Source organism: Peromyscus leucopus, chromosome 1 (genome assembly GCF_004664715.2).
Source record: "Peromyscus leucopus breed LL Stock chromosome 1, UCI_PerLeu_2.1, whole genome shotgun sequence".
NCBI lineage: Eukaryota > Metazoa > Chordata > Mammalia > Rodentia > Cricetidae > Peromyscus > Peromyscus leucopus.
The window spans coordinates 105,150,824-105,172,160 of NC_051063.1; the positions used below are offsets into that span (position 1 = coordinate 105,150,824).

Here is a 21,337-nt window from a genome sequence, read left to right on the forward strand (position 1 = left end):
TGGTTGCCTCTTCTGCTGCTGTGGCCTCAGCTAACTTCGCAGTGCAAAGCTCTACCACTGGCCTTGGCCAACAGTGTGGTTCCAGTTGCTGTCTGGACTGGAACTGGTGGGGCCAATGACCAGGCTGTCTTCCCACTTGACCCACTGTCCTGTGGAATTCTGAGTTAATTCCAGATGTGAACACAGTTTGTTCTTCCATCTCTCGGTTCTCCCAAAGCCTCACCAACTTCCAGATTGCTCATTAGTGTCTCGGGTGACTAGCCAGCTCAGTTTGGGAAGATTGAAGGACATGTAAACTGAAGTGGAAAGTTAAGAGTGATCCCAGCATCGAGTGTATGGAGGCAGGAGGATCAGGAGTTCAGGGTCATCCTTGGCTATATAGTTTGAGGCTACCCTGGGCTACATGAAACCCTGTCAGAAAATACAAGGGTGGGGGATGAAAAACATGAGTTGCCAAGTCATCTTATCAAGTCTTACTAGAATAGTAGCAGAGTTGGGGTACTACATGGTGGCTTCCAGCTTGGGGTTCAGTTGCAACACTTTGTTACATGTTTGGAAAAAGGCTCATGCTGGACTCTAAACAGCTTCTGGGGTAAGAAGCCAAAGGAATTTAGAAAGATAAGAAACTTAGTAAGGAGAGACAACCAGCTTGTTCACCTGAGAGAAAGTGGTGCTTTGCCCAGACAAGTGTGCCCTCTTTGGAATGCCCTCACACTGGTTAAGGGGCTGCCATGGGGGTACAAAGGGCAGAGCTGGAACTGAGGGACTTAGGCAGATAGGCTACACAGTCCATTCTAACATAACCATTAAAACTGCCCACGAAGGGGCTTCCTCCTGAGTCAGTTCATTACTGGGGTGACTACAAGATGCTAGGTTGGAACAGGGTGTGTGTGTGTGTGTGTGTGTGTGTGTGTGTGTGTGTGTGTGTGTGTAGGTAGGTAGGTCGGTCCATTCTTGAGAATATGTGGCAGGAACACATCTGGCTGAAGGGAGCACTCTCGGGGGTTCTCCAGAAGTGGAACCTGGTGGGTTGACAGTGACTGTCAGGGTGGCTTCTCCTAACAATAAAGGAAAGATGGATGCTTTGGAACTCCTATAAATCCAATCTAGCAAGTCAACCACAAATGCTCCGAATGTGGCTGCTGCTGTAGGTCACTGCATCACCTGTATCTGCCAGGCGTCTAAATGGGCTAACTATACTCTTGTCACCTGGTGTGGCCTGTGTAGTGATGGTACATGCATGTGTATGTCTGAGTATGATCACAGCTTCATGTAAGCGCTTAACTGGCTATTTACATGAGTCTGAAGTTGAGTTCAATAATATGCAAATGGTTGGAGTTTGGATTTGGGGAGTCTGCCTTGCTGAGGATCAAGAAGCATACTTAGACCCTAGGGACTGCAGGTCTGCTGCCCAGATCTGAAGTTGCCATCCCCAGGGGAGAAGTCTTAGGTCCCACACAGCATAGCCCCAGTGGACTCCTCCAGATCCTTCTGGGGTAGGTGCTGCCTACTGGGCACACACCAAGAATGCAGCAGCCCCAGTCTGCCTTGGCCAGAATGTTGCTTTATTATGAACCGGGGTGCCCGCCCAGCCCCGATGTTTGTGTTCTTTCCTTCAGCCTGTGTCCTGGATTATAGATCCCTGGGAAACTAGCCCCTCCCCTCATCTACCAGCCATATCTCAAAAGGGACCATTCCATCTTCTGTCACCCTCACAGTGGAAAACGTTCCTTCCAGGAAATCTGTCTACCTAGCCTCTGGCCCTCTGCTTTGCTACCCTGCCTCTTGCTGGCTGCAGCGCACTTCTGAGTTTTCTATGCTACTCCTCTGTCTCAGCTGTCATGAGCGACTCGGGTGGGTTTCTCATAGCCCTCTTGGGATGCAGGACTCAGTGGAGATTTTTTTTTCCTCAGTGACACCACCACTGTGGCCCTGGCCTGGCTTCCAAGAAGAATGCTTGGCACCCACAGTATTGCTCTATGCACCAGTCTTTATTGCTGCTGGGCCAGCCACCAGGTGCAGCCTGGCCGGGCTCGGAGGCGAGGTCCTGCCGAGCTCCACATGCTGACCACGAAGCGAGATGGAGCCCAAGCCCCCTCTGTTCAGGGCTGGGCACGGTCCAGGGCACATAGCCCCTGGGGAGGGCGGTGCCTAGCTCTACTCTTTCGAGTCGCTGGCCGTGGTGTCCTGGCAGAACTCGTCCATGAACTCCAGGAAGCGGCCCAACTTGGGCTGGCCCGCGCTCAGCGCGCGGCGGGTGGGCGGCCTGGGCGGCGGGCTGGCCGTGAACACAGTCCGCAGCGAGCTGCGCACCAGCTGCCTGTAGCGCGCACGGAACTCCTTGAGCAGCTTCTTGGCTTCCCGGTATTGCTTCTGGTTCACCAGGCGCTGCTGGGCACGCCGCTGCAGCACGGCGCCTGCAGGGACGAGACGGGACAGCGCCAGGCTCGCCCGGTTCCCCAGGCCCAGAGCTGCACAAAGCATATTGGTGGGTGGGAGCAGTCCAGCCCCGACAGTGGGAAGTCATACCTCAGTTCAAACTCTGAAGGTGCCTGGTGACAGGGGAGCCGCTTGCCTGCCTGCCCACCCGGCACACACCCACACGGTAGATGGCTCGGAAACCCCCACTTCCCCAGCGCTCCCTGCTTTCTGGGCTCCCCGCTGACGCCTGCCCTGGTAGGACAGTGGCACCATACCCAGTGGAGCTTCAGTGACGTTCCGAGGGTCCCGCATGCGAATGAGGATGTCATCCAGCAGCTGCGCTCGGGTCTTCCGTGGGGGTGGGATTGGTATCCTCCCAGCCTGGCACAAGGTAGAGAGGTCTGTCACTTCATGCACTCATTGCGACAGGCAGTAGGGAGTGCTGGGAACCAGGCCTCAGGGTCCCAAGGTCCTGCAGAGACCTCAGAACTCAGGAGCAGTCAGTGGCTGAGGTGCTTACCCGCTTCTCCTTGGGGACGTAGGGTTTCTGGAAAGTGTCCAGCCTGGGCTTGGAGGAACGACAGATGAGCGGCTGCTTCAGCATGCGATGCAGGGCCTGTGCATTCTTCTGGATGCCTGGCAGAGAAGGCAGCAGCAACAGGTGTAATCCCTGACCCCACTTAGTGCTGGGAAAAGGACTGCAGAGCCCAAGAAAGTCATTCCCAGAGCTCCCTCATCGGCTCCCCCCAATGCTTCACCATTCATTGAGTGAAATGTCCGCCTGAGCTCAGAGCCTGATGTGGGAAGACGGCCTCACAGTGATTCCTTGAACTCAGGGGTCACGTGACAGGGTGACTCCCGGGAGGCCGGCTCCAGGCTCTTTTGGAGGCACAGACACTGTTGGCACATCAGAGTAAATAGAATCATAGCCGAGAGGGCACTGCCTCTGCTCCCCCAAACCAGGTGGTGATGGGGGGTGGGATGGTCTACTGGGCCTCAACAGAGGCTGACAGAGCTCAGGAACCTGGCTTTGTTTGGTCATTAACCCTTCTCTGTGAGCAATTTCCCACGGTGGACAACTGGGCTAATGTAGCCGGTCTTTGAAAAAACCATGACCCCAAAGCATTGAAGGTTCAGTGAAGCGTAGCCGTGCCCTAAGAAACCCCCTGACAGACATCCCGATGGAGGGCAGCACCGCCCTTGGCCTGGCCTGGCCCGCTCTGGGCTGAGGGGACGCCCCTGGCCCTGACATACCCTTGGGCTCCACGAAGGCTGGGTCAGGCTTGGCTGTGAGCAGTTCCTCATAACCATAGTACTTGTTGTGCACAGAGGCAGACGGGTGCTTCCTCCGCGTCCTCTTGGCCTCTCTGGGTGCAGTTAATGGCCTCTTTTGGTCACTCTCCTTTGCCTCTAACTTTTCCTTGTGGACGGTGGAGGGTGGCAGCTCATTCACCTGTGCCGGGAAGAAAACACGTTCCCTGGTGGATCCCAGCATGGGCTCTGCACAGCCTGCAGTGTTGGGCCCTGATACAGGGAGAGCTGAGGCGTGGGGGAGGCTGACGCTAGGTGATGTGTGCCAATAGGAGAAGGAAGGCATGGCCAACCTGCGCAACCTCAGAGGAGTTCCCAAGGCAGCCAGAAAACTCCATAGGAAGTGGTTCCTCAGTCTGGGCCCAGTCTTGGAGAACCGGGAGAGCTGTTCCCAGACAGAGCGGATAGAGGGCTGGACTGCAGGCCGTGACAAAGGCTGGCAGCTGGGGCAGCCGAGAAACAGCATGGCACACTCCAAGAGTGATGTAACGCAGGTGAAGGACCGTCACATGCCACGCTGAGGATGCTTGTCTTGTATTCTTTATTCTTGCTTTGAGGTAAACCAGGTACACTTTGGCCTACCCAAATGGTTTTTATACAATACAGGAAGCCCTATCCCATGCTGGGATGTTCTGGGGGACCCTGCCAACTCTTCTAGCCTTATGGAGGTTGAACAGCCCTTATATGAAATGCCTGGGGGAAGAATGTTTATGTTTTAGAATATTTACATGACAAGATAAGATGCTTGGCATGGGACCCATATCTACATGTAAAATTTGTTTATGTTTTATGTATATCTTATATACATAGCCCTAAGGTAATTTCATATATCAAGTGATTTTATGCGTGAAACAAAATTTCATGATATGAAATTTTCCTCTTGTGAACATGTTGGCACTTAAAAATTTTCAGAATTCAGAGCATTTAGGATTTGATTCATTCATATTGGGAATGTTCAATCTGTATTTCCTTTCTCTACACCAGTGGTTCTCAACTTTCCTAATGCTGCAACCCTTTAATACGGTTCCTTGTGTTGTGGTGACCCCCAAGCATAAAATGATTTTTGTAGCTACTTTGTAACTGATTTTGCTACTGTATGAATTATAATGTAAATATCTGTGTTTTCTGATGGTCTTAGGTGACCTCTGCGAAAGGGTTGCTCAACTCCAAAGGGGTCATGACCCACAGGTTGAGAACCCCTGCTCTACACCCCACTGCATTGATACTGGATATTCATGGTTCCTAAACCTGTTTGAATTGCTCCTCCTGCACCACACTTCTTGTTCTCTCTGCCAGTATCTCCACCTTGCTAAGGTCCCCATGGCCTGAGAAGCACAGCTCATCCTGGTTTGGACAGAGGCATCCCTCCTCAGGGCTGGCCCCTGGGCTCCCCCAGTCTCAGCACAGACGGCCAGTTCCATTCCTGTCAGTGTTCCCATTAGACCATAAGCACCCCTGAGGTGGAACCTGTAGCTACGCCATCTTGGTTGCCAGGACCCAGGGCAGCCTGAGAAGTGAGATAACTCTTAGCAAAGGCAGCAGTGACAGCCCTCTGCAAACTGGCCAGCACCACATCCCAGGGAGATCCGAGATGCTGGCTGTGCTGCTGGACTGCTAGATCCTGGGTCGTCCCGATCAGGGGTCCCTGAGAGCTGCACGGCCTTCAGGTTTCCCTGCCCGTCCTGGGCAGTCCACGGCAGTGCCAGGAGCTCAGAGCAGGGACCTGTGGACACTGCAGCCAGGGGTGGAGGCCCCTGGGGACAGGTACCTGGGTCAGGAAGATGGACTCCGTACTCTTGGCATCTTCATCTGATGGGTGCTCTGGGCTCAAGAGGGCAGCCGCACGGCTCGGGTGGGACCCCGGCTCACTGTGCACAGTGGAGTCGGAGCAGATGGGGGGCATCGGCACAAAGGTCCGGTGAGTCAGGGGAGTGCCTTCTGAGGCCTCTGTGGCCAGCAGCGCCTCGTGAGAGGTGTTTTCGGGAGAGGGCAGCGCTTCCGCTCCTGGCTCTGGCTCCAGCATGAGACCTGAGGGAGGCTTGTCCGGGGTCAAGCTCATGTGGTGGGGGACCAGAGAATGCCTTGACACCTTGGGGACGTGAGTTTTCACCTGCAGAAGAGAAAGGCTGGGTTAGAGGGGATCCATAGCTAGGAGGGGTCCTGGGCCCCACCAGCCTCAGATGGTTGCATAGAGGGCCGTGTGCAGTCTGGGCAGGCAGGCAGGCAGGCTGTCACATGTGCCCTGCACAGAGGACAGCTTCCCTCTATCCACTACGGTGGCTCTCACCTTCCTCAGGGATTCCTAAAGGGGATGGTGGTGGTCCTGCCAAGTTTTCCTGAGCCAAGTTTCTCAGGAGCTGTGGCGCTACCTAACTGGCAGGGCCCTCACCATCTTTCCTGCACTGTCTCCCGTGGGGCGGGGTGGTGGTGGTGAGGGAGCGAGGAGGCGGGGCTGGTGTGCCCTCTTGTCAAGGTTTACAGACTGACTAGAGTAGAAAGACCCTGGACCGCACTTGGGAGCATGCGCTCTGAGACACAGCTGGATCCCTGGAAGCTGCTTCCCTGTGAACAGGGCAGACGCCCCTGCCCAGCCTGAACCTGGATCCACCATCTGAGGAGTGGGAAGGACCACTCCTTCTTTCTTTCTCTTTCTTTCCTTCCTTCCTTCCTTCCTTCCTTCCTTCCTTCCTTCCTTCCTTCCTTCCTTCCTTCTTTCTTTCTTTCTTTCTTTTGTTTGTTTTTTTGTTTTTCGAGACAGGGTTTCTCTGTGTAGCTTTGCACCTTTCCTGGAACTCACTTTGTAGCCCAGGCTGGCCTCAAATTCACAGAGATCCACCTGCCTCTGCCTCCCGAGTACTGGGATTAAAGGCGTGCGCCACCACCGCCCGGGTGGATCACTCCTTTCTAAAGTAAGTTTCATTTTAAGAATTTTTTTCTTTTTGATAAGTGAGGAGTCCATGTTTTGAATGGCAGCCTGAAGGGCATGGATCCGGAGCCCATGTCACAGGGGAAAGGCAGCTTTGACCCACCAGGGGCCCTTGCCACCATGGCAGGGGCAGCGTCTCCCTCCATCTGCCTGTGGGTGGGAGATGGAGAGCCACTGGAGAAAGACTTCCTCAAGCATACCCTACTTTCCTAGTCCCTTCCCGCAGGTGAACTGACAGTCTTCACCCCTGCCTCACTGGTGGCCCGATGTCCTGTCCATGCCTGAACAGGGCCTGTAGCCTTTGTTCAGGGAGTTGAGGAGGAAAAGTCCCAGGACTGACCTGCGTGGGTAGCTCCACCTCTCAGCACACTGCAGGCAGACTGCTATCCCAGCCGGCTTTAGGCCCACGCCATGTTCTGGGGTCAGGTGGTGTGTGTGCCTAGATGCACCCTAGTGCTCTGTTTCTCACCAGCTGGTACTATGTTTATTAAGACCTCAATTACTCAGACCCTTGAACAGGAGGAGGCGTGAGGGGCACCCTGAACCCAACACTGACTTGTATTTGGTGAGCCGAGCCTGTTTTCTTGGGAGAAGAATGAGGGCAGAGGTGTGAGTGCTCCGTGGAGGACCGGCCATGGACCACTTAGGAGACAGAGGCCTGTACCCAGCATCTAGCTCATGAACATCCTCCCCTGCCAGATGGCGGGTGCGCAGGGAGGTGGTAGATCTCAGAGCAGGCCACAGAAACCCTAGGAATTTCTATTTCTGGCTTTAAACTCTGCTCTCCTCCTTTGAGAGCTTAAGAGCTTGGTCAGACAGAAGCAGCCACAGAGCAGATGGTGAGGGACAGATGTGTCTTCCCTGGGGGACCAGCAATGTCCGCATTAGGAGACGGGAGCTTTTCGCAGATTGTTTGAAATTGCTTCAGATCAAGAGGATGGTAATTACTAATTCATGGTCCCCAGAGGTGAGGCTAAGAACCCGCTGGGAGTGAGAGAATTCAGCCTGCTTGTGGCAGGGGCTGTGTATCCAGTTCTGACACCCCAGAGCTGTAACTTTCACCAGGAGCATGTGTGGCTAAGGGCTTGGGCTCTCCGGTGTGGCTTCATGCCTCCCTTCACCCAGCCCTTTCAGCAGCCCTGGGAGGCTCCAGAGCTGAGAAAGCAGCAGCTCCAAGATCAAAACTCTTGCCAAGTTCAGACAGCTATGGTCAGTGATGGGTCTAACCTGAAGGCCGATTTCTCCCCCACTTCTCTGGCCCTAGTTTCTCTAAATTAGGGGGTCACTGACTTAGTGACCTCCAAGGCTATCCCTCCTCTTGTTGGGGCCTTCCGTCTTACTACCCTGCTTCTAGCTGTATCTAACAAGGAAGAAGGCACACGAGTCAATGGAGAGAGAGCGTCCAGGTTGGTTGGGAAGGCATCTTCTCATGCCCAACCTAGTGTGTATGTGAAAATAGGTTCCACCTCCCCAGGGCTAGGGCCCTGTTGGAAGGCTTACCTTTCGTGATTCCTTCCGAGGCATCAAAATATGGTGTTTAGATTTTACCAGTTTCCTTCGAACTAAGCGGATGCCCAGGCGCTCCTGGAGGAAGCTCTTTAGCAGCGGTGGGATCCCTGGTGTTGTGAAGGGAAAGAAGATGACGATTAGCTAGTATCCCCTGGGGCTTGCTGTGTGATTGCACTGTTCTGTTACTTCGTATGTGTTAGTGTGATTGGACTGCTCTTTTCAGCCACAGGAAGTCGGCGCCATATTATTCCTATTCTATGAGCAAGGAAAGTGGCACACAGAGGCGACGGTGACGGTGACGAAGTGCAGCAAGGCTTAGCCCCCGACTGGTGTGACAACAGGCCCTGGACTCTAACACACCTCCAGCTGTGAGGTCTGGGCCAGAAGATGGTGGGCTCCACAACAGAACTGCATTCACAATGCCGGCAGAGACTGCCCTGCAGCTGTGCCCGCCACACAGCCCTGCTCTGCAACCAGGGTGCAGCTTATAGAGCTCAAGTAAGGGCTAGAGAATTCCAAATTCCCAGGTTTTTTTCCCCCTGAGTGGCCTTGAGCAGATCATAACCACTGTGAACTTTGGTTTCCACCAGAGTTGTTGAGGTTAACGATGCCTGTTTGCCATGGCTGCTGTTGGGGCAGCAGGTGCAAAGCAGGGGCTCCATTCTCCAGGGTAGCTGAGCCTCCCCTTCTCACCCCACTCCTCCCCAGCAAGTTTAGCCTAGCGTCTAAGGTGAGAGCGAGGGTCCTAGGGCTAACCCTGAGCACTGGGCCGGGGACAGATCTGTGGCCACCCACCTCGTGTGTGTGCCACCAGAGGGTTGTTGTGGAAGACAAGCTCACAGAGGGAGGGGAAGAGAGCCGCTGGCAGGACAGCATCCTCCTTTGCAATCTGGAACAAGTGCAGGGGACACGTTAGTTGGTGCTCCCCAACCAGGTGGGAGGGGCTGGCTAGCAAGGGCGGCTACAGAACAGATGTGGGAGTGATGGACAGCAGGCAATGCCTTATCCCTGCACCATCACCTGCCTGGGCCCAGACACTTTGCCCTCCTGTCTAAAGATTCTGCCACCACTGCTTCATTGTTTGAAAATATTTTTTATTATTTTATGTGTATGGGTGTTTTGCCTGCATGTATGTCTGTACACTACATGTGTGCAGTGACCTCAGAGGCCAGAAGAGGGTGTTGGATCTCCCTGGAACTGGAGTTAGAGTTGGTTGTGAGCGGCCACATGGTGCTCTTTACAGCTGAGCCATCTCTCCACCCCCACCCCCCAGCCTCCTTGCTGCATCTTCAAAATCTCTCTCTTATCCACACTGGATATGAGAGCGCCAAGGGTACTGGTGGCCAAACAGTCAAAAAGCCTTTGTCTCGAAGAGCCTTGAGGGTAGACCCAGCCCTGGCTTTGGACATAACGGTCTTCCTCATGGCAAACCTGCACACTCCAGCATTCCATCGGCAGTACTCCTGGTATTCCTTGCCATCAGCCCTAAGCACCGATGGACTGAGTGAAGAGCACCAGAGGCCAGGGGCCCACTTATCAGTGGGATGAAGCTGAGCCACGGCAAGGGACACCTCATGGCTGGCTGGGGCCAGAGGCTACAGTGCCCCTGTGCACTTAGCAGACTGCATGACAAAAGTTACACAAGCATTGTTGAGCAGAGTGGCTAGAACGTGAGGACAGCAGTGGGGTGGAATCAGAGGAGCCTGGAGTGGGGTTCGATGCAGGGACACAGGAGGCCCCAGGTGGGTGGGGGGGCACGACAGACTCTTCAGTTTGGCTCCTGGATCCTCACTGGACTGCCCTGGAACAAATGGCATCTCTCATGGTTGTTCATTCAGCTAGCCAATGCTGATTCTCTAGACCACAGGCCACTAAAAGCTTCCTGTGAAGAGCCAGGCGCCAAGTGTCAGGACAGACTCTCTGCTCCTGACTTAGTCCTGGACAAGTCACAAGCCAATAGCTAGAGCGTTTCTTTTCCAGTAAAATTCTATTTATGGACTCTGAAATTTGATTTTGTATAATCTTAACACGCTATGAAACGCTATCCTTGTTGAATGTACCTGGAAATACAAAAGCCACTCCGTCCAGAGGCTGACCAAGCTGTCTGCTCACTCATATTTTAATAGATCACAATCTTTCTCCTTTGTGGTCACAGTGCCTTTGCAGAATTAAGTAGCTACAATAGACTGATATATCATCTGGCCCTTTATTAAAAAAAAAAAATGCCGGGCTTGGGGATGTAGCTCAGTGGTAGAACGCATGCCCAGCATGCTGAAAACACGTTACAAAAAGCTTGTGGACCTATGTGCTAGCATCCAGAGAAAGAGGCTCAGTCTCCAGAGTTGCCTGTGGTATATGTAATGGTGGCCCAGGATGGCTCAAGCCTCTGGGTAAACAAGGCAATGAGAGACAAGCACTTCAGATGGGGAGCAGAAGTTAATTAATTCAGACAAGATAGAAGATCCTGTGTATAGTTAAAATCCAAAGGGAGCTGAGTGGCACCTAGGATGTATGTGTATTATATGTTCTGTGACGCCAAGCCCTAGCTGAAAGGCATGGACTCAGGGTTCTGGCTGATTGGCAAGCAGAATCTGGCCCCAGGCTAGCTGCTCCCTATAGGGTGAGTCACATGACATCAGAGAGACACCTCTTTCAGTGATAACCTCTGATTTCTGCGCAACCTCACTGGGTTAAAGACAATGTAACAATCAAATCTATGAGCTAAATAAGTACTGGTTAAAGTTTGAGTTAAAGTGACTGTTTTGCTTTTGACACAATACTTCTAAGTGAACATCTTAGGGAGAGAAGTTCTGTTGGAGGCAGACTTGTACCTCTGGTAAACCACTCACTCGCTTCAACACATGCATCTGTGTCTGCGGTGAGCTGTGAGCAGCACTCATGAAGACTTACTGGGAGCCCACTGTGCATCAAGTTGTTCTGGATTCTAAGGATACACGAGTAAGCAGAACAAAGCCTAGCACTTAAACAAGTGGAGCCTGACGGTCTGTGCCAGGACCTGACAAGAGCTAACCACCACAGCGCTGGGGTTAACTGTCACACAGGAAAATGACAGTCATGATGAGGACACAAGATGAGGGAGTGCTACCCCAAAAAGAAGAAGTCAGGCAAGCTGGCAGAGAACTCCGGTCTCAGGGATGTCCTGGGGAGTTCTCTGGAAAGCAGGGCATCTCCAGGGTGAGTGAGACACCGGCTCACCTGTGGTCCGTGCTGGGGCTACATCTGCTGTAAGGACTAATCAACTAAAGGTTGTAACGAATGGCTGAAGTCCAGCTGTGGCTCAGAGCATGGCAGTGAGGCTCCTGAGGGTGTGGTGATGGTGTGTGGGTATGAGAGAGGACCACAGAAAGCCTCATCGAGGCACGGCACCGTTCGGCATACCGTGTGCCTGGAGAAGAGCTGCCCTTGCAGGAGAGGCAGTGGTCCCCTGCTGCCCAGAAGGAACAGCCAGTCCCAAGCAAGGCATCTGGGAGAGGGAGCACTTGCTACTCCTGAGGTCCTGCACAGTAGAAATCTGCACAGTAGGACCATGAGAACGCCCGTCTCGGAGATGCAGGGCCACGGTGCTGCCCAAGACTGAGGTTGTAGCCCACCTTGGGTTCCTACCTTGGTCTGGCAAGCGCCAAGGAACAAGCAACAGCAGTCTCCTGGGAGGCAGAAATGCTAATGGGAGCTGCAGATGGGAACAGCAGAGAACCACCCTCACAGCCCAGCAGAGATCAAATCTCTGTGATCTGAAAGGGATGCGCTTGAGTACAGATGACAGGCTGCCGTGCAAGGGTAGAGACAGACCATGTGAAGAGGAAGCATTTGAAGGTGCCACAGCCATGTTAGAATCAGACAAAGAAGACTGCAATACAAGGAGTATGATCAGAAGCAGAGGGAGGTGATTCACAATTGGACCGCATGGTAGGTAGACGTGTGCTAAATGCAGCTGCCCCTGCTAAAGTTTCAAAACGACAGAACTAAAGGTAGAAAAGACAAAACTATGGCCAGGAGTGGATTTCTCTCTTCGTGTGTGGGTGCACTTGCCTGTGCATGTGTGTGTGGAGGCCTGATGTTGGCATCTGGTATCTTCCTGGGTGGCCAGCAGGGCCCTAGGATCCACCTGCGGCGGCTGCTTTCCAGCACCTGGGCCATAGATGTGTGCTGCCACAGCTGGCTTTGATGTGAGTGCCGGGGTTTGAACTCAGGGCCTCACGCTTGTGTAGCAAGCAGCTTACTCACCGAGTCGACCCCAGATCCCTGAGTAGATATTTGAAAACACTGCTCTCGGTACTGCTAAAGCAAGAGAACAGAATGGCAGGGATGCCACCAGTGCCTTATCTCGACAGACATTCATCAACACTATCTCCACAGCTGCAGGTATCTGTTGCTGGCAGTGCGCACAGGACAATCAGTTTTAGAGGGAACCTCAAAACCAGCTTAAGTAGACTTTAGAAAGAAAGAAATCTTACAAATCATGTTTACCTGGCGAGAGAATGAATTAGAAATCAACAAAGCTAAGACACCTAGAAGATTTGGAAATTAGCCAACTGATGCCCAGAGATGAAATCACAGGAAAAATTAAAAATCCTTTAGGGCTGGGCTGGGCTGGGGAGTAGCTCTGTAGGTGAGCACATGCTTACTGTGCATGAGAACTTGGGTTTGTCATCCAGCACCAAAAAATAAACCCCCGAGGGTCTATAGAAAATCAAACAAGGTCTGGATTCTAGATAGAGGGCAAACAGCTGAAGTCCACACGTGGACTTTTCAACCTGTTGGGCCCCCTTCACCTGATGAAACCCAATGATTCAGATCTAGGCTTGGATACCACTTTTCCTCGGCCAAACGTTAGGTCAGACCCGGCAGCACACACTACCTCACAGTGCTGTGTCGTCCCTCAGCAGCAAACATGCTTACATTGTGACCGCCTGTCCAGTGCCATCCCCTTGACAGACAAGCTCTGAAAGACCATGGCTTTCTCTTTTACAGTGTCTCTTGCTCAGGCTAACCTCAAACTCACCAGGCAGCTGATCTTGATTCTCGTGCCCCTGCCTTCCATCTGTGCCCCAAGGAGAGAGCAAAGGCGGTTAGTTACCTTGTTGTAGGCCAGGCTAAGGTATCTGAGCTCTGGGAAAGGTGGGGCCAGTGTCTGGTTCCTCGCTTTCAGTGACTTCACGGGAAGAATCTCAAATATGGGAGGAAGGGAACATATCTTGGCTGTCTTAGAAGGAAAAAAAAAGTCAGAGTCAAAGTGTCACAATGATTAAAAAAAGAAAAGGCTTTGAGGCTGGCAGCAGCCAAATGCTCTTTCTGTTGGTGTGGAGAAAAGACCTCTGTAAGAGTGTCTGGCCAAAGAGACATCTGGGGTCACAAAGGCCAGAATTCTGACTCCATGTTCTTTGAGGTCACATGAGCTAATTCTCCAGTATCCCAAGTTCCAATTTCAGGTTCTCGGGGGCCACAGACTACAGGAGTGCTGCAGACCCCAGAGGCTCCTGCCCTTTCTCCAGCCCCAGCCCCGAGGCGCCTTGGCCCTGGCCACCCGTTCTGTGCAACTCAGCTGAGATTTCCCCCGAAGGTAGAGGAAGGGTTTGCACTGATAGAGGCGACCAATCGCCTTGGCCAGAAGAGGTAGGGCGGAAGGGGACTGAACGGGGCTCCCAGCACCCAGGCCCTCAGCCCCCAGTTCTCATTCAGGGTGAACAAGGGCTAAGTCCTGACCAACCTGAGCTAGGCTCAGCCTGATGATGGGATGGCTCCCCTCCAGCCTGGAGTGCTCAGGGCCAATGTAGGACCAAGCACACACCTGAGACTGACGGATTAACCATGTCAAACACTTACATGGAGTCAAAGGGCATGAGGAGGGTAGACATTGGGCTAAAATGAGCCAGATGTCCCAAGTGCCACTAACTGCTGTATGATCTTGATACAATCGCTCTACTGCCCCTTCTTCGACAGATGAACATGTGTGCAGCATCTACTTTGGGCCAAATATTTTGTGAAGTCACACACATGAGACAGGCCAGCGTGAGGTAAACACAGATGAGTGATACTTTGGGAAACCTCCACGGCTCCTCTGGTCCAGGTCACTCTGCAATCTGATGGAGCCGGGGGCAGAGTGACAGCACACAGCAGTCTTCTCTACTTTTCAGCCCTGTGACAGGATTGAAGGGCTGCCTCTGGCCCCTTAGGGGACAACGGCTCTCTCCTGTGCAACTCTCAGCTTGGGGTCACATCCCTGCTCAACTCCACACATACACATTTAAGGGGTATCCATCTAGAAACCGGCCACAGAAGATCAGCTCTAAACTTACCTGACCCCTCCCATCGTCCTTCAAGGCACAAGACACTAAGAATAATTAAGACATCTTCAAGATTCTAGACACAGACTGCAGGCAGATTACTCCACCATGGGAACAGAGGGAGAAGCAATTACCCCATAAGGTAGTGGAGGCTGCCCCTTGAGTTGGGAATGGTCATCTCATGACTGAGCCAACCCACACCACCAAGCAATAATTTTTTGAGAGACCACAGAACCTCCAGAACCAGACCTGAAGCCATGAGCCACTCAGAGATGGACCAAGACTGATCGACTGTGTATACTTACGGCCCCACCACACTGTCTTTTGTCCTTCCCCTGCATAGCCTGGGCTCTTCTCAGTAGCCCAAGGACAGGGGTTAGCCCCTGGTCCCCCGCTTCTTCTCAGTGTGGGTACACTGCATAATAAATTATTTCCTTCTTGACCACCACTTGTCTCCCTGAACTTTTGAGGAAGGAGGTGGCAGGAGACTGGCCTGTTAGGACCCTCCAGCGTCAGAACTGGGGCAAGACTGGGTAAGCAGAAAAGGGCAAGTCAGAGTAGAGCACAGACCAGGAAAACCCAGAGAACCAGGCTCAGAGGACACTGAGCTGAGGGCATGACTGGCCGTCTCCTAGAGGGACATGAATCTGACGTTTACAGAGAGAGAGACCCATGAACATCTCTACCACCATTTCACCTTCTAGGTTTCCAGGTACTGAGCTGAGAGCACTGACCATCCTGCCAACTGTCATTGATTTCCAAGGCACATCCCCGGCCACAGGCCCTGCCATCCAGTGGGAATGTCCTATTGCAGTGTGACCCTTGACACTGCCCACTCAAATGAGCAGCTGCCGTTTCTACACTCCTAAAAGTAGATCGGCTGCCTTGTGGTGAAGCATTGATCTGGTTCCTGCCCCAGACTCCTGGCATTGAGCTTCTAAAACCCTGAGAATTTCCTAAGTGATGGTTTGTTTGTTAGCCAGGGTTCCTTGAACCACACTTCCATTCTACTAATGGGATGAGGAAGGGGGGGCGCTGGTCAGGCCGGGTTGGAGGGGAGGGCTCTGAGTTCAAACATGCATCTAAGAAGACCCTCTACAAAGCTGTGCCCCGAGGCTCAGAAGAGCTTCCTGGTCGGTAAGAACTTTGAGGTGTTGGGAGGGTGCAGAAGTTGTACAGATGGAGCCTTCCGGTCTCCCCTTATGAGCAGCCTTCTCACTTTGCTGGCCTCGTTTTTTGTCCTTTCTATTGCTACTGCAGTTGTTTGCGAATGGCCCTTTCTCAGGTTCTCTGAGTTCTAGAAAATTATTGACCCTCAGGGGGGTTGTGGGGACTCCCAGATTTGTAGCTAGGTGGTCACAGTGTGGATAGCTTACTGTCTTCTTCCTCCTTCCTGACTGGCACCTAAAGTGAGGGCAGTTTTCTTAGGAATTCTCTCCCTAAACTTGACCTTAAACTCTGGGCTGGTTAGTGTGCTCTAATGTCACCCTGTCCCTCTAACACGCTTTGACAATCGAATGTGGCCAATGTGACACAATTGAGTTTCATACTCCTCCACGCTTGCTTGCTCTCTTGAGACCTGAAACTGCCCTGTTGTTATGACCAGGGTGTAAAGATGGTGTGGAGAGCCAGGGCATGCCCTCCCCTTGGAAGCTCAGTTCCCAGCTGGCCTGCACAGCCTGCAGAACCGCTTTGCTAGCTCCAAGAATTTTAGGACGTGATCGGCTGAACTGAAGTCAGTCAGTGGTTTTGTTGCGCAGATGTAGTTAACCAGTCCAATTTCTCCACAGTCATATCTGTGAGGAGACGACTTATCTCTCAAGGACATGGGTTGACTGGGTGTAGACATGCACAGCTTGTTGCAATTGGATGCATCAATATTTAGTCTACATGTGTCAGTCTCCATGAGCTTGGTTAGTGAGCTCTGTCCTGAGTCAAAAACCAGCCTTCTGTGTTGACAAAATCGAACGGTACACCTTTGACGGCGAGGCTCAGGTCTGGGCAGCACTGTAACTCACCGGAAATCTACTTTCTGAGGCCTCTGTGAGGAGGCTCTTGTGAGCCCCATCCTGGCAGTCCCAGTTATCACTTAGGGCAGTGGCTGTCACTGCACTCTACTAAACAGTATCTGAAGGCCTGGGAGCGAGTCTGGGAGCAGTGAGGTCAGGGCCTGGTCAGTTCCCCCAGCACCTCCCCAACGTCAGCAGCACAGGGCTGATCTGTAGTAGGTGCTCAGCAAAGACGTGTTTACTTGGTGTGACCTACAGAATCTTCTCTTGTGGCTCTGTTAACTTGTCACTATTTAATGCCCTTGTCATTCTTTGTCATCAAAGTACAACTATTGATAAGACTTTTCACTGTATCAGGTGAGAAAGAATCCAGGTGAGGCTGCAAGTGTAGCTCAGGGACAGCCCTCGCCCTGTCAGTGTAAGGCCGTGGGTTCGATCCCTAGAAGGACAACAAACAAACAAACACAAACATGAAGTAGCAGTTCTGCCTACCTCTGAGGTTGAAAATCCAGGGTAAGATGAGAACACGACCTCTGAAACGACAAAGAGACGGAGGAAAGGCGGTGAGATCACCTGACCTTGGAGGTCCGGTCTGGGCATCTTCCCTTCCGTGTACTCCGGTGCCCCCCAGACAGCTTCCAGGGCTAATGCCGAAAAGGATCCGATTGGACCAAAACCAACTCCTTAGCCAGGCTGCGGAGGCCCGAGTGGCTGGTCCCCTCCCCATGTCTCCCGTCGTTTCCCACCCCAGCTCATGCTGTCCTTCTGCTCACTCACAGTGTGTCAGTCACACGGACCTCCAGCCTAACTTTGCAACATGCAAGCTCTTTCTAGCCCTGGTGCCGGGAAGCCTGCATGGAGCGGAAAGCTAACCAGCTACCTCATAAGAGAGAGGTAGAGAACAGACATCCCATCGAGGAGCCGAGAACAGCTGAGATAGGGAAGAGGCTGCAGAATGAGTTCATCTGACAGCACTCTCCTTCACCTGGTGCCTGGGCCCCTCCCTCAATTCCGTGGCAGGATGGATGAGAAAGGTCACATGAAAGTAAACATAGGAGTAGGGGAACAACACTCGCAAGGAACAGTCCCTTGGGGCAGTCTAGCAGGGACTGGGGAAGGGTTAGCCAGCGAACAGCCAGTCTGTCAGAGAATGACAAGGAGGTGGCTGCTGTGAGGACTTGGACAACAAGGGGGGGGGGCTCCCTTGCTTCCCTAGCTGCTGTGATTCCTGGGGATGGCAAAATGGAAGCTTTACTTTGGTTAGCATGTGAATCCAAATGGCACATTTTCCACATGCATAAAGCAGCCCAATTCTGACCCATTTGGCGGGTCCTCTCTTCAAAGATCTGTCTGAGCTCTGCAAGGCCAGCTGAGCTCACAGATACAGGAAATTCAGCAGCAGATCTTTCTTGGGTCTAAGTCTTAGGTCTAAAGACTAAGAGGCCCCTCCTCCAAGATTCTAACTTTCCCGATTCCAACCTCTTCACACAAAGCAAACTCCAGGCTCTGGTGGCTTCATAACATTGTCTTCCAACACTTAAGAACTTTCCCAGGAAACAGAAGAGCAGTGAACACTGAACACCCCTGAACTCGTGAGGCAAACACAGCCTTGACTGACAGTCCTCACAGGAACACCACCACAGAGGAAGACATTACACCAATCACCTCCTGGACATGGATGCCAAATCCCTCCACACAATGTCAGCAAATTCAATTCCTGGACCATCATGGCCAACAGGGGTCTTGTCCTGGGAACGCAAGACTGACTCAACACTGAGAAGTCCATCTGAAGTTCTCTCAAGCCTTCAGATGAAGAAACATGGGGCCCCAGACCCTCCGTCTGTTGTACAGGTAGGTGGTGCATGTCTTTATCCCAGTACTGGAGAGACAGGCAGAGGCAAGCACATCTCTGAGTTCCAGGTCAGCCAGACAGACATGGTAAGACTCTGTCTCAAATTTTTTTTCACCTTCCCACCACTAAAAATGAATACATGTAATTACCAGCCCACTAGATTTTTTTTTTTTTTTCCCGAGACAGGGTTTCTCTGTAACTTTGGAACTTGTCCTAGAACTTTCTCTGTAGACCAGGCTGGCCTTGAACTCACTGATATCTGCCTGCCTCTGCCTTCTGAGTGCTGGAATTAAAGGAATATGCCACCACTGTCCAGCCCAATAGATGTTTTTTTAAAAAGAAATAAAATTCAACACTGATTCACAGGAAAAAAAAAAAAAACACCTCTCAGCAAACTAGGAATACATGCAGATTTCTTTAAATTTGATGATACAAGACATCTACAAATATATATACAGCTAATATACTTTTGAAATACTGAACACTTTCCTCCTAAGGAAGAAAATTTCCCATCATGGCTTCTTTTTTTTTTTTTTTTCCGAGACAGGGTTTCTCTGTGTAGCTTTGGAGCCTATCTTGGAACTCGCTCTGTAGACCAGGTTGCAGGCTGGCCTTGAATTCACAGAGATCCGCCTGGCTCTGCCTCCCAAGTACTGGGATTAAAGGCATGCACCACTACCACCCAGGCCATCATGGCTTCTATTCAACACCATACTGTTTGGGTCAGCCAGTATAGCAATAAAAAGGTGCTAAGAACTCTTACAATAGGAAAAGAGGAGACAAAACAGGCGTCATATATAGATGCTACCACCATGAACAAAAATAATCAAGAGAGCCTGCAAGTGACTAAAGACAGAAATGAACTTGGAAATGTCATTGCTAGGCATGAGTTCAAAATGTCTGTGTACTAGCAACAAGTGAGTGGGACTGAAATATAAAAAGCAACGGCATCAATGATAGCATAAAAGAGATAAAAACCCAGGAACACATCTAATGACAGATGGTCATGGTCTCAGCCTTGGAAACAACAGAGCACTCCTGAGAGGACTTTAAATGACCCCAAAACCACCTGCTCAGTGGTTAGGAGCACTGGCTGCTCTTTCAGAGGACCTGGGTTCAATTTCCAGCACCTACATGGCAGCTTACAATCTTCCTTTCTGCCTCTGGAGGATGCCATGCAGATGTGACTCTTGGAACTGTGGAGCCATCCTGAGAACCCAGTAGGAACCAGCTAAACAGGACAAGCTATGCCCAAGGAGGCTGGAAAGGCCTGAAGCCCTTAAGGACATGAGTATGCCACAGGCTTGCCTGACTTCTGAGTTTCTTAATAGATGAGATTTTTAAAAAATGATCTACTTTTAGTTGGAGTTTGAAAGCGTCTCACCTGACAGAACTAGTTGGGAAGTCTAAGCAGTTCATTTAGAACACTCCCAGAACCAACCCCCGAAGTCCACTCCCTGATGGAGCGGGCATCAGAACAAAGGACATGGCTCACCTGTGCGGTCCACGTCCTTCTTCATGGGCAGTACAGTATAATTTGGTTGCTCATCCGGGGTCTCAAATATCCACGTCTGGGTCTGCAGCTCTTTCTGGGGGGTTGGCCCCTCTGTAACCCAGTCCCCCGATCCATCACAGAGCTGAACCTGTTGTAGGTACGGGATCCGGAAAATCTTGTTTTGGTCCAGGCTCAATTTCTTCAGTCTTCAATTAAGGAAAGTAAATTCAGAATCACAGCAGTGATGTGATCCCTGGGGTGTTACTGAGCAAGCTGGGGAACACACAGGGATTCAGGCCTGGACGTGGACACCTGTTGTGTAGCCTTGAGATGAGGGGGACTTACCTCCTCTGGGGCTCAGTGGCCTCACCTTATAATGGGGATAAAGTTTATTAATCTCTAAAGCTCTATGAAGACTTAAATGAGACAATATGTAAACATCTGGGCACCAAGTAGTATTCGGTAAATAGTAACTAAAATCAAAAGAAATATTTTAGAGATCCTTGTCAAATACACAGAATCTGGCAACTAAAGTTCTTTGTGTGTGGGGGTGGTGGTGGTGGTGGTGGTGGCCAGGGTTCTACCCTGGGTAGTGGCGAATCCTGCACATGACCAGAAAAAACCCTTACTGATGTTGTATTTCTCTGTCAAGCTAAGTTCAGAGAAAGAACTCACTTGCCCAAGGCCACATAGCACACACACATGGTGGAGCTCAGACTTCACCCCATACTGCATAGCCTGAATGCAGCACTCAGGGTGTGAGCCCCACTGGGGTTGGGGATGGTGCAGAGGAGGGCTGTGACATTACCTCCTGAGCCCAGCCAGGCTGGCAAAGCAGCTGGGATTGGACAGTTTGTTGTCATCCAGCATCAGGGTCTCCAGTGCTGGGAACCTCAGGATGTACTTCTTGCTTGTCAGTGATGATACGGATGCCTCCCTGTGGGCACAGAGATCTTTTGTTCTGAGTGAAAGCAGAGAATGAGAGCCACTATCCCCAGGAAGACAGGGACCTGACCAGGACGATTAACCAGCTTCCAAACTTCCCTAGTGCCTGCAAGGGGTCCATTTAGAGGTGAGCAGCAGGTACGGCTCCCACGCACTGACCCCGCCCTCAAATCCTGCTTGTCTACACAGGCCACTGCATGGAGACATTTTCACGGACACTGGGCTGTGCTGGGGTAGTAGGGTCACCGGCTGTGCTGATGGTCAGCACCAGGGTGAATGAAGCAAGACCAAATTGTAGAGGTAATGCTGCAGATGGTACACTGTACAATTCTGGCCAAAGGCAGACTCCTGAGAATCTTTTGTCACTCACCCTGAGGATTGGTAACCATGGGAACGATATGCTCTTGGCTTGGAACATGGCTGTGCCATCAAGGTTTCCTTGAAGAATTCCCAAAACACCTGAGAGTGGGATTCAAGAGGCTGAGGTCCTGATGTACACAGGTGGACAGGAAGTGGTGGCATTTTAGGTGTGACTGTTAATATGACCTCATGTTTCCAAGTGGA

At 51.8% G+C, this 21,337-nt stretch overlaps 1 protein-coding gene across 1 annotated transcript in view; it reads right to left on the reverse strand.

Annotated features, from left to right (window-relative positions):
* Positions 1–1,970: 1,970 nt before the first annotated feature.
* The window catches only part of Xrra1 (X-ray radiation resistance associated 1), a 71,705-nt gene continuing 52,338 nt past the window's right edge, over positions 1,971–21,337 (reverse strand). The window contains exons 9-19 of the mRNA XM_028877515.2: positions 20,637–20,765; positions 19,829–20,034; positions 16,974–17,014; positions 13,266–13,391; positions 8,963–9,056; positions 8,159–8,274; positions 5,501–5,842; positions 3,676–3,874; positions 2,942–3,057; positions 2,697–2,802; positions 1,971–2,417 (exon numbers count right to left, since the gene is read on the reverse strand). Of these exons, the coding sequence (XP_028733348.1) occupies positions 2,158–2,417; positions 2,697–2,802; positions 2,942–3,057; positions 3,676–3,874; positions 5,501–5,842; positions 8,159–8,274; positions 8,963–9,056; positions 13,266–13,391; positions 16,974–17,014; positions 19,829–20,034; positions 20,637–20,765 (1,735 nt within the window). The 3' untranslated portion in view covers positions 1,971–2,157. The remainder of the gene's footprint in view (positions 2,418–2,696; positions 2,803–2,941; positions 3,058–3,675; positions 3,875–5,500; positions 5,843–8,158; positions 8,275–8,962; positions 9,057–13,265; positions 13,392–16,973; positions 17,015–19,828; positions 20,035–20,636; positions 20,766–21,337) is intronic.